At 43.5% G+C, this 13232-nt stretch overlaps 1 protein-coding gene across 1 annotated transcript in view; it reads right to left on the minus strand.

Moving 5' to 3' along the window:
• The window catches only part of LOC132777857 (myocardin-like), a 36308-nt gene that overhangs the window by 5966 nt on the left and 17110 nt on the right, over positions 1-13232 (minus strand). The window contains exons 3-13 of the mRNA XM_060780370.2: positions 10041-10106; positions 9827-9879; positions 7873-7960; positions 6039-6188; positions 4780-4913; positions 3917-4036; positions 2711-2982; positions 2203-2350; positions 1509-1904; positions 939-1079; positions 82-136 (exon numbers count right to left, since the gene is read on the minus strand). Coding sequence (XP_060636353.2) covers positions 82-136; positions 939-1079; positions 1509-1904; positions 2203-2350; positions 2711-2982; positions 3917-4036; positions 4780-4913; positions 6039-6188; positions 7873-7960; positions 9827-9879; positions 10041-10106 — 1623 coding nt within the window. The remainder of the gene's footprint in view (positions 1-81; positions 137-938; positions 1080-1508; positions 1905-2202; positions 2351-2710; positions 2983-3916; positions 4037-4779; positions 4914-6038; positions 6189-7872; positions 7961-9826; positions 9880-10040; positions 10107-13232) is intronic.

The following is a 13232-nucleotide window of genomic DNA, read 5'->3' on the forward strand; positions in this document are numbered from 1 at the left end:
TTATAGTCTCTCCATTCACCTAATCCTGGTTGAAAGCTGCACTCTAGTGTTTAGTAAAGGGTACTGGAGACATTTTCTCACCTGTACACATTAGTGGTTCCTCCAAGATGTCTTCAATTGACTGACTTGGCACCAGCTATACAAAGAGAAGAGAGAACAACTGATGTTAAAAGATTTCTTACTCAGCCTAATCATTCAACGGGCATTCGGACAAGTGGGGGTTTCTTTCCTATAGAGATCCTTCTATGCATTATTGGGATTCGGCAGTGTTTGAGACAGACATTAGCATATGATCCTGGAGCTAAACCTCAGAATTGGCTTTCTAGGTATCCTTTTAGCTCTGTAGTATTAATTGTGTTTAAAAAACAGAGAACGCACTTGTACACTGCATTGCTAGCAAATTTTAGAAAGGGAAAATCCCTTCAAAACCTAGAAAGTTACCAAACAGTGGTATCATAGGGAAGGTCAGTTGGGCATCTGGGAAGGCCCAAGGTCCAAACCTGGGACCATTTGCATGCAAAATGCATGCTCTAGCCCAGGTTGAAAGCTACAGCGGCTGCTCCCTAAGCATTGGGCTTCTTTTTTGCTTTCAAAACAAAGATAACCATCCCCTCCTGAAAAAAAAAGAGAACAGGAAAAAAAGGGAATATTGTTCCTTGGGAGCAGAGTTATGTGCAGATGCATTCCAAGAAGAAGAAGCAGAACTCTGCAGGTTGGAAATATTCAAACGGAGAGTTCCAGAGTTGCCCACAGCCCGGCTTCCTTTCATTCCTTACTTGGTGAGAACAAACAGATTAATGAGCACTGAGAGGTCTGTTGAACTGAAGCCACAGTTCTCATTAATATGGGCAAAGCAACAGCAGCCACCAGTGAACAGACTGCGAAAGCACCGAGCCTGGAATGCAAATGATGGCTACTTCCTCGCTGCTTCATGGTACCTGGGCTTTCTGGATGGCCTCTTGGAGCTCCTCCTCCAGGGAACGGGTTCCTGTTGGAGTGGGATCAGTGGGGCTGGCTGTGATTTCAAGGGGTAGCTCCATATCAGAATGAATGGGCTCACAGGATGGAGGGCACAAAACCTAGTTAGAAGAAACACAAAAAAGTGAGCCTGGCTTATTCTTTCTGCCCCAGGCAAAAAAGTATTTCCTCTAGTTTTTAGTACAGGTGTGGGCAACTGTGGAATCCTCAAGTGGCTACATGAATTGCCAAAAATACCCCAAAGATAAAATGGGCACCTAGCCTGACATCCCATGTTCACTGTTACATGTAGCTACCCTTTTCACATGTAGCAGCCACCCTAAACATGACACACACATGCAAACATCTTTCCGCTAATCTTGCAATGGCTTTCTGTCAGCCAAGAAGTCTGGGGACCTACAATTTTCCACAGCTGCCTAGAAGGCAACAGCCCAAAATAATTCATCCAAGCACCTGATTCCCAGTTTCCCCTCATTGCAACAAGGTCCTCACTCTCTTTTAGGTTAGCCAAGGAATGCCATCTTGCTCACCATGAAGCCATCATCCCTGCCTCCTCCCTCTTTGGCACATTCCCGCTGTGGGATGTACGGCGGGGGTGCCCCATGTTGGCTGGGAGACGGCAGCACGCTTTTGCGGCGGTTCTTGATCCGCTTGTGCATCTCAAGCTCCACTCGGAGATCATCATCCTGGTGCTTCTGCTCCCTGTGGAGCTTCAGTGCCAGGTTCTGGGCCACCCGCTGCTTCTCCCGAAGGGCCTGGGCCTCCTCTTCTAGGTCAGAGGGAGCCAAGCGGGTGCTGGTAGAGAGAGGGACAGGTGGAGGCTTGGCCCGGACCATTTGGTAAGGCTTGAGGCGTTCAAGCAGGGCCGGCTTGGTGCCAGAAACAGGGAGGCCCCGCTTACGGAGCTGCTGACGGAGTTCAGACACCTGGGAATCAGATCAATGGCCACAAGGTTTTACATAGTGAAAGATACCATAAAATAGCACATTTTATTCATTCTGCTCATTTCGCCATGCAGTGTTAAGTTCAAGAAGCAACATTTCTTTAGTCTATGGAAGGTCAATTATGTAATGAAGTTGCATGTCATTGGACCCATGGAAATTCCCATTAGAATCCCATTAAAGAATTTTAGTTCATCTGGCATTTGTGAGTATGTACGGCATTTGTGAGCATGTATGGGTGGTGTTTCAGGTGGCAACTAGCAATTTCAGTACCCAAACTCACCGTTAGCTCTTCCAAGTTGGCAGGCAGCAGTTCTGGTTTGGGAGGTGAAGGAGAGGTTGGTGTAGCTGGAGAGGGAAGCGGGAGTGGAGGGGGCCCACTTGGTGGGGCAGGTGTCCCAGGAAAGCTCAGGACCTGCTCTGGAGCACTACTAAGCAGAACAGAGAGAGAGAGAGAGAGAAATTGGGACACCATTGGACATTATTAAGATAGAAAAATAAACAATTGATCATCCTGGCTCTCTGTAGCACAGTTTGATCATCTTCTCCAACAAAACAACAGGGAAGCAAGCATTAAACAATGTTTTAGGGAAGTTTTTTGGAGTAGAGTCCTCAGAATCCCTTATGGATATTTGCCATGCTGGTTGGCCAACTGGCTGAATTCTGTCACTTTGTAGTCCAAAAAGATTCCCTTACTTTTTCAAGCTCTGGAGTGAACCTATTAGCAGCTCAGACATGTTTTTGTAGTAGTTCTCCTGATCTACTACAAACAGAGCCCTTGAAACTCCTACCTGGCTGGGACAGTGTGCAAGGCTTGGACACAGAAAGTGGCTGGTGAGGTTGGTGTGGGCTGCTGCTGCTGGTTCAAGATCTGGAGCTGCAAGAAGACCTGCTGCTGTTGCAGGAGGCGGGCATAGGCTGCGTCCATGGGCACTGGTGCCTGCTCTCCCTTCTGGTCAGGTGGCATGTACTGGTGGTACTTCAGCTTCTTTACTTTGGGCCGAGCTTCCTTCACTTTCTTAGGGCGTGGAGGTTTCCTGGCCTCGGGAACCTTGGGAGGTGGCTTGGGGGAAAGGAGGAAGGGGAAAAAAGGGAGGCCAATCTCAATATCTAAGTAGAAGCCGCAAGGGGACAAAAGAAGGCAACGAAGCACAGTAATTACAGTAGAGAGCCTAGCACAGTGGTTTACACCTCCTGATGTTTTGGACCCAAATCTTGGCCATTGGCCAAGCTGGCTAGGATTTCTGGGAGATGAAATTCAAAACATCTGGCAAACAAAAGTTAACGAAGCACTGGCCAAAATCTAAGTATTGTCACTGTTTTTCTTCGGCTTATCTTTTTAGGCTTGATAAGCCAACGAACCAGAAATCAGAAATTCTTTTTTGTTCTTCAATTCCCACAGTAACCCAACCAGCATGGCCACTGGTTAGCTGGTTGGGTTACTGGTCATCTGTGGTATTCCGGGAGCAAAAGTTCCAAAAATTAATGTTTCCAAGCTTGGTCAATTATGGTGATTCCAATCTCAATGGGTGCTATAGTGTTGCATTACAATTCTGGAGACCATGCTTCAAATCCCTGCTTAGACTAGTCTGACCTTGGGTAAATCAAACTCAATGAAAGACAAAAGCAACACCTCTGAACAAATCATGCCAAGAAAACCCCATGATAGAGTGACCTTAAGAGTTGCCACAAGTCAGAAACATTGGGACTAGATTGTCTTCCAGGACTGTGAAGTTGCAGTCTCAATAAACTGTCTATAAATGTCTGGTTCTAGGCAATTCACTCCGTGATCTGAAAATGTAGATTTAGCCTGTCAAAGCTTATGCTCCTAGCTTTGTTGTCTCCATCTCTAAGGTGTTACAAGATCCCTTCGCACACAACCCTCAAAAGTAAACAAACCCCAGGTCATACATTTTTCCCACCAAAAACAATAGATCCTTTGTTCACCAACACATCCTTTTCCACAGAATGCTGGTTTGCTAAATATCTCTCTGTACCTTAAGGAGTGAAATAGAGGGCTTGGTAAGAGGGCTCCCTCCTTGGAGAGGGAACTCGGCCTCAGAGGTGGATGATGATCCAGGGGGCTGCTGATCTGCCAGCATCGGGGGAATATCCAGCTGCAAGAAGAAGAGAAAGAAAATAGAACCCAGGGGCTCCCGCTCTCGGTCTCAACTCCTGCACCCTTCTTCTCAGTCCAAGACCCAAACCGATTTCTCTTTTCTTTATATAAACTCCAGCATGATGATCTTTGGATGTTTAGAGTGGCCATCACGCTCCTCTGGTCTTTTTTCTCATTATCAGTGAAGGCAAAGGTTTCCTATTCTGGTCAAGTTTTCTGGTCAAGAATGTAGTTTTGTGCTGATCTTTTGGTGTGTCTCCAAAACCAAAGCTCTTATCCTTGAGCCCCGCAGTGGTCCAAGTGGCCTTTAGAGGGCAGCAGGACCATACATACACATATTTATTTTATTGAGTGGTTATTGGTATTTTGGGTTGAGAATGGAGAGGGATTTTTTTTTTTATTAAACCTTACTCCTATGAAGGCATCCTGTAGTTTTGACCATTAAGTTTTATCTGTTACGTTGCTCTGTGGCCCAGGACCATAGGCACAAAGGAGAAGAAAGTGCAGATAGTAAATTGGTAAAATGTAAAAGAAAAATGGGGAGACCTCAGAAACTCAAATGGCACAGCAGAAACTAAACACAGCATGTTAGAATCAATTTCTATCCACTGTGTGTAGGTAACTGAGATTAACTAGCATTTATTTTAAAATCTTATATGCAATATAATGAGATACCTGGAAACCGATTAGGCCATCTGTGTTCAGCACATAACCTATAATATAAAATAATCAGTTGCTTACCGGAAAAGCAGTCCCTGAGGTAGGATTCCCATGAGTGCTTCCTGGAGACAGAGCAAAGCAGGGGGATGAGGATGAAGATGAACTACTAAGGTCTTCCTCAAAGTTGAAGGAACTGGGAACAGTTGGAGTTGCATCTGGAAATGGGGTGGAGAAAGAGCTCGGGTTTAGTACCCCAAAGGCAATGTGTTCTGCTTCCAACAGCATTTTTTCTTTTATCTATATCAGCAGTTCTCAACCTGGGGTCCCCAGATGTTTTTGGCCTGCAACTCCCAGAAATCCCAGCCAGTTTACCAGCTGTTAGAATTTCTGGGAGTTAAAGGCCAAAACATCTGGGGACCGACAAATTGAGAACCACTGATCTATATGAAGGCTGCCTTGTACTGTATTTGACCACCCAAACTCCTCTACTTCAATTCAACTCCTCCTGTGTTTCACCTTAGAAGGATCTCAGGCATTATTAATGGCCTTGCATGGCTGGAATGGGGTGTAGACCCAAAATTAATAAGAACATCAGCCCTGGCCTTGTCCAACTGAACCGATGAGTATGCCTGCCCCGTCTGGGATAAATCTGCCCACGCGAAGCAGGTGAATACAGCACTAAATGAAATGTGTAGAATAGTCATAGGATGTCTTAAACCTACACCTGCTGATAGACTTTATAAGCTAGCTTGCACTGCCTCTCCTGATGTGCAATGGGAAGTTGCTGGCAATTGCAAGAGAAATAAGGTTAAACACTTTGAAGGTCACCCACTGCATGGCTATCAGCCTCCTCCTAGTAGACTTAAATCAAGGAAAAGTTTCATGAGACCCACCACTTCTGTTAATGTTCCTCCAGAAACAGCAAGAATATCCCTGTGGGCTGAAAAATCAGGCAGTTCCAACTGGATGGCCCCCACGAGGGTCTTCCTCCACGGGAAAACCAAGAATGGGCAACTTGAAAGTCCCTGAACAGACGCAGAAGTGGAGTTGGCAGATCAAAAGACAACCTGGCAAAATGGCACTACCTAGAAGAATCCTCCACCTTGTGTGATTTTGGAGCAGAACAAACAATTCAGCATCTATATGCTTGGCCACAATGCCCTGCCTCATGCACAGAGGAAGAATTGTTTAAAGCTACAGACAATGCGGTCACTGTTGCCCATTTTTGGTCTAAAATTATTCAGCTGCTCATACTCCCTTTATTTTATTTTATTTGACAGAGTGGGAGTAGTCCCATTCACTTGCAGCTAGAGCCTTCCAGAATCTAGTCGAGTCATTACCTGTCACAGCATCCTTAATGCCTGGATCCAAAGGGAGGATGTTCTTCTTCACCAGCTCAAGTGGTCCAGGGCGGTGTAGGATCTTCTCGCTCAGGTCTTCGGCCAGGCGAGCCTTTTTGTCCTGCAGCTCGGAAGGGTCCCCTGGAGGCACTGCAGGGGACGAAAAGGAAACCAAGAAGACAGGGAGTTCATGGAAAGCCCAAAGAAGAATATAAGAGCAGCCTTGGCCCATTAGACTGGAGATCTGGAGTTGGAGCTGGAGTCTGGATTTTATCGTTTACCCCAACCAGTCAAGATCTATTGTTGGTATTCATCAACTGATTCAATGGATTTACCTATTGATTTATCATTGAACACCTAAGGTTCCACTAAGGTTGGAGAAACCAACAGCATTTAGTGTTATATTAGGGAAACTGTTAAACAGATATGATGTAAGTTGCTTCTAGCACCTAGTAGTTAGATGTAAAGTTTGGGCAGGTGGGGAGAGTTATTTGTTGGATTAAAATTCCCAGAATCCCCAATAAACATGGGTTTCTTGGACGTATAGTCCAAACCTGGGATGGAAACATTTGTCCATAGCATCTGCTAATTTGACCTCTGTAATCTTAACTGTGAAGGTTTTGTTTTATGGTATGGATCTCTTTTCCAGGAGGATAATCCCTTTAAAACAGGTATGGGCAAACTTTGGCCCTCCAGGTGTTTTGGACTTCAACTCCCACAATTCCTAACAGACGGTAGGCTGTTAGGAATTGTGGAAGTTGCAGTCCAAAACACCTGGAGGGCCAAAGTTTGTCCATACCTGCTTTAAAAGCTATTTCTAGTTGGCAAGGACTTCTTGGAAGTGACCAACTCGGACTGGATCAACACTGCTCTATATCCCAGGATCTGATCCCAGATTATCTGCTTATCCCAAATTATCTGGCAGTGTAGACTCATATAGTCCAGTTCAAATCAGATAATCTGGGATCAGATCTTGGGATATAGGGCTGTTTAGATCTAGCCTGGAGAGTGATGTTTAGACTCCTAGATCTGGAGCATCCCTGGAAAAATCGGATGTTTAGCACATTCAGATATGAAAAAGGTGGAGGAGGGCCTAGCAGTTTTCCAAACAATATAATGAACTGATCCAAAAAACCATGAGATTCGTTCCTTATTCCCTTTTAACCCACACCTCATCGATTGAAAATTAGATGAAAAAGTAGAAGCTAGGAGCACAGATAGAATTTTAATCACCAGCCAGACTGAGAATTATATTTCAAAATAAGAAGGGTTTTTTTGTTCTATAGGAGCCCCCGGTGGTGCAGTGGGTTAAACCGCTGATCTGCTGAACTTGCTGTCTGAAAGGTTTCAGGTTCAAATCTGGTGATTATGGTGAGCTCCCACTGTTAGCCGCAGCTTCTGCCAACATAGCAGTTCAAAACATGCAAATGTGAGTAGATCAATATGACTTTGGAGGTGTCCATGGACAATGCTGGCTCCTTGGCTTAGAAATGGAGATAAGCACCAATCCCCAGAGTCGGACACGACTGCACTTAATGTCAAGGGAAAACCTTTACCTTTACCTAGGAGAGTCTCATATAGAACTTTTGGCACAATCCTAAATGCCAGAAGTCAGGATGTTTAAGTTAATAGAGGAAAAGGGTAAATTAATTAAAAAAAAAATAGATGATGGGGTATGACAGTCCAGACTCCTGGATCCTTTGAAGCTGAATTTGCTCAGATGAAATAAAACCAGGGCGCCCAATTATTAAAGCTTCTGGCTCTTAGATCAATGCATATTAACTTTCAGAAGGATTGACACCGACAAATGAGATAAGTTGTTTTGTCCCCTTACCTTCTACAGGCTGGACCTTGGTTGTGCTTGTCTTGTGGGGCCGAGGAGAGGCTTTGCAATCAGCTTTCAGCTTTGCGATCTCATTGGCCTGAATAAAAGCAGAAGAATTGCATCCTTAGCAATGTATGCAAATCAATAAAATAATTCACCCTAGTCTCATAAAGTGACCGCATCCCATAAGATAACCATGACTAAGTCAGGTACAGGCGTCATGACTGCAACAAGTGCTGGCAAACATTGTATTTGGATGGCTGGGGGTTCTGAGAGCTGTAGTCTAAAAAGTAACTTTTCCAAAACTATATACTGGGGGGCACACATTGGACCATAGCGTTTGGACAGCCTTCTAGATGAAGCTAGATGAATTTTCAAATGGGGAGTCTTTTGCGTTCCTCCTTAGCAATGTGGAGTCCCAGGACTGGAAAAATTTAGGAGGAAAAACAAGTATGATTTGGACCTTCTGGCACTATTTGTAGCAAAAGGTAAAAAAAAATCTCAAATATATGTTCAATTTGCAACTACCATATTTTCCTGATTCTAAGGTGCATTTTCCCCCATTTTAGGCACTCCAAAAATGTGGTGCATCTTACACTTGATAGGGCCCCCTCGTGACACAGCAGGTTAAACCACTGAGCTGCTGAACTTGCTGACCAAAAGGTTGGCGGTTCAAATCCGGGGAGTGGAGTGAGCTCCCTTTGTTAGCCCCAGCTGTCAATCTAGCAGTTTGAAAACATGCAAATGTGAGTAGATCAATAGGTACCGCTTCTGCGGGAAGATAACGGCACTCCTTGCAGTCATGCTGGCCACATGACCTTGGAGGTGTCTATGGAAAATGCCAACTCTTTGGCTTAGAAATGGAAATGAGCACCACCCCTCAGAGTCGGACACGACTAGACTTAATGTCAGGGGAAACTTTTACCTTTACACTCGATGGTGCCTTAAATTTGGGCTTTTTTTATTATCTTACCACCAAGAGAGGAGGGACCACAGAGCTAGTAAAAAAAAAATCTCATGAAGAAAAGCTAACTTCCAGATTGAAATAAACACAAGATATCGTGCATACAGAGGAAATCCTAAAAACTATTAAGAGAAAACTCTCTTCCACTCCCCCCAATATTGAAAATGCAAAAGTAATATGTGCCTTCCATTTTATAGCACTTTAGATTTAGTGAAATATGATATGTTTTGAAAAATGTATATAATGCATCCCAAATTATTGTTGTGCTTTTTTCAATTTCCCCTCCAAAATGTCTGCTTTTTCTGCTTTGGAAGGACCCAGGAAACTGTCTTAATAACCTAAATATTCTGAAGTTGTTAATTGTTTCTCCCCCACAGCAATACTGGATGAGATAAGAGCCTATAGTTGAACACTGTGAACACCTCCCGCCCTGAAAGGGAACTTTAAGGACCTGCGTGCACTGCCAAGATGCTAATTCATCTTTCATCTTATTAAGTCACAGAAATGTTTCACCCACAGAGTCTAAAATGAATGTTGGGCAACGACGGCAGCTGTTGAGTGACACAACACATGCCGTAAAAGCAGGAGGTCTTGAGTTCATTATCTTGCATTTCCAGTTAAAAGGATCACCGGCAGCAGAGCTATGAGAGGGAGGAAGGGGCACTCTTTCTCTACCTTTGACTTTAAAGAAGATTGTGATGGTCATAATCACAATAAACAGTTGGACAGTAGCACTAAAGAGATGCCTCCTGCCATAAGAGCATTCTCAAGTGTTGAGATCTTCCTGAAAGGGTCATTCTATACAACTCAAGGGTGAGAAAAGGGCAGGACTGGGGGGGAAACCTTGTACACATTTAGTCTCAAAAGTTGATTGATGCTCAGGATAGGAATCAGTTGAACACAGCCTCTCATAGGAGTCAGCTACTCAAACACCTGAAAAGGATTTGCACCAACACCAGCCATGTCCCATACATGACTGGAATCCACGGATCTACTCACTTTGTTCTGAGTCCCACTGGGTTGCGGAAAAGTTGCAGGGGGCTTGTTGAGAGCTGGAGAAATCAGAAAGGGGAGCAGGTCAGTCAAACCACTGGAGGAAATGTATCACTTTTTGTTAATGAGCACCAACCCCCTAAAGTCTGGTGAAAGCCTTTCCCTTTACCTTGACAGAAGCCATTGGAATACATATACATATATGTTGGGGGGAACTCACCTGGAATTAAGTGGCGTTCAGAGAGCTGCTCCTGGGACCGCCGGTGTTGCATTCGCAGTTGGAGTACTGTGGAGAGGAAGAAAGGATATATATATAATGATCAACCATTTCAGTGAGCTGATTACAAGTCTTTTGAATTTTTAAAAAAGTGTTAGAATGATTTCAGATCTAATTTTACTTATATAAACACACACACACACACCCTGTCATGAGATGTGCTGATATAGAATAGGTTAGAAATATTTATTACATAAATAATGCAGAAACCTTTTGATGTTCGGTCAAGCAGACTAGCTGCCCAAAGTCTACTCTTCCATACATATATGAACAAAATAATGTCAAACTATGTCTGATTAAGTTTAGAGCTCCTGGTGGCACAGTGTGTTAAACCGCTGAACTTGCTGATCAAAAGTTTGGCTGTTTGAATCCGAGGAGCAGGGTGAGCTTCCGCTGTCAGCCCCAGCTTCTGCCAACCTAGCAGTTCAAAAACATGCAAATGTGAGTAGATCATTAGGGACCGCTCCGGCAAAAAGGAAACGGCGCTCCATGCAGTCATGTTGGCAACATGAACTTGGAGGTGTCTACAGACAACTCCAGCTCTTTGGCTTAAAAACTGAGATGAGCACCACCTCCAGAGTTGGATACAACTAGTGTCAAGGGGAAACCTTTACCTTTCCTATGCCTGATTAAACTCTGGATGGTTGCTGTGATTTCAAATGGCTCCCTTGCCATGGCTGATGTTTTGGACCAAATTCTCAGTGGCAAATATGAGGAAGATAAATGCTCACATTGCTGTATACATGCACCCATCGCGATGCATGTGCTCACACTGAAAGGAAGGAAACAACTCTCTGACAACAAGAGTGTTACAGTTTTCTGAATGTTCACAATGGAAGCTCATAATGATGTGCTTTCAAAACTCAACTAAGAATTCATTAATAATTATTTTACTTTCTAGTGGCAAAAGTTAAACTGTAAAACACAAGCAGATTCATGCAAATTCATATGAACTGCTCAAAGGAGATGATAATATGGTGGAAACATCGCTTCACTGGTGCCTTACTCTAAAATCCCAAGTGTAACCGATTCAGTGAAAACAGTTTATTCAAGGGAATCGCCATATCCAAAGAGTCATTATTAAACATGTCAAGTATCTCAAATTGGATCTACAGTTTTTGATCCCAAATTATCTGCTTTGAACTGGATTATATGTGTCTAGACTGCCATATAATCCAAAGCAAATAATCTGGGATCAGAAACTGGATTCTATGACAGTGTAGAAGGGGCCTCAGTCTGGCAAAGCTAACACTGATTTTTATGCTGGGGACAAAACCTCTATTTTCCTGAAGATTGTGCCCATTAGCTATGCCTGCCAGGAGCCTATATCTAATTTTCTGCCATTGGGGACAAGGGGAATGGTCTGAAAAACAAAATCTACTACACTAACTAAAGCTGCCTACATCCTTTCAGTAGTTCTTACACTGATATCAGATGATATCAAAGGAACAGGGTGGTTTCAGTTCAAAATTTCCAACAGCTGGTCATGTACATTCTGTCCAGCAACTAGCTGAGATATGTATAATATAATGCTTTCTTCACCTTTGTTGGTTTTTATTTACACATAGCCAAGTCAAAATACACATAGTGCTTTGCAAGCAAAATACAGTATTACTGGCTTTGAAAATTTGAAAATGGACAACCACCAGCTGCAGTAAATCTTGCCAATCGAAAGACTGATAGTTCGAAGTCCGGATCGAGGTGAGCTCCTAGCCTTTAGCCTAGCTTCTGCCTGTTGGTATTCAACTCCACACTGCTCAAGTCTGCAGTCCTCAAAGAGGAACATTTTAGTTAGCTTAGACTAGTCTAGGGACTCTTCCACACAACAGTATATCAAGGCAGAAAATCCCACAATATCTGCTTTGAACTGGGGTATCTGAGTCCACAGATAATGTGGGATTTTCTGCCTTGATAATCTGGGTTAAAGGGCTGTGTGGAAGGGCCCAATGGGTTTTTCTTCCCCCATATCTCTTGTATGACAGTTGGGAATGTATCTATTTCTTCTCACCTCTCTGTTTCTGCTTTCATTCTGATTGGTTGTTTAAAATGGCTAATTATCTATTGCAAGCCTTTTAAAATCTGATTTCTGTTGCTTACATCTGAGGGCCCATCCACACAGCCCTATATTCCAGAACATCAAGGCAGAAAATCCCACATCTGAGTGTGGACTTGGATATCCCAGTTCAAAACAGATATTGTGGGATTTTCTGCCTTGATATTCTGGGATATAGGGCTGTGTGGAAGGGCCCTTACATCTGAGTATGTGCTGTGTGCTTTGAGATCTCTCTCTGCATGTGTATCAGAGAGATGTAGTGATTGCTGTCCCCCCCCCCCCTTGAAACCTTAGAAGAGATGAGTGTTAGAGTAGCTCAGATCCAGTTCTTTACCATGGAGAAATGTGGTTAGTTCTTTATTATTGTAAATACACCTTTTGTGATTTTTTAAAGATTAGACTCTTTTTAAAGATTGCATCTTTGCCTGCCTAAGCTCTTAATTCTTTCCAGCCACGTCACACAGCACTTCACACTTTGCTTGCTGTGAACTGTTTTAATATCCTGTTTGTTTTTGGATGCTCTGCTATATTTTAGGGTAGTTTTCTCTAACACTGCCTACATAGCAGTTTGAAAGCAAAATGTGAGTAGATAAATAGGTACTGCTTAAAGCGGGGAGGTATTTAAGGCACCCGTAAGGAAATGCCGGCGATTTGATCAAGGAGGAAGTTTGTGAATAAATCTCTTCGGCAGGGGAAATAGAGCAACAGCAACCCCCCTGTGACCAGAACCGAGCACAAACCTCCAAGATGCCGAAGATGGGGAAAGCCTAATATATCTCTATCTATTGTCTTGTCAGTGTATCAATGACACTGAATGTTTGCCATATATGTATTCTGTGATCCACTCTGAGTCCCCTTTGGGGTGAGAAGGGTGGAATATAAACACTGTAAATAAATAAATAAATAAATACATTTAGGCAGTGCAGATCATTTTTTTCTTTGTATCACAAGCGATTTGAGAAACTGCAAGTCACTTCTGGTGTGAGAGAATTGGCTGTCTGCAAGGACGTTGCCCAGGGGATGCCTGAATCTTTGATGTTTTACCATCCTTATGGGAGGCTTCAGCAAGCAAGAGTTCAAAA

This window comes from Anolis sagrei, chromosome 6, assembly GCF_037176765.1.
Source record: "Anolis sagrei isolate rAnoSag1 chromosome 6, rAnoSag1.mat, whole genome shotgun sequence".
NCBI lineage: Eukaryota > Metazoa > Chordata > Lepidosauria > Squamata > Dactyloidae > Anolis > Anolis sagrei.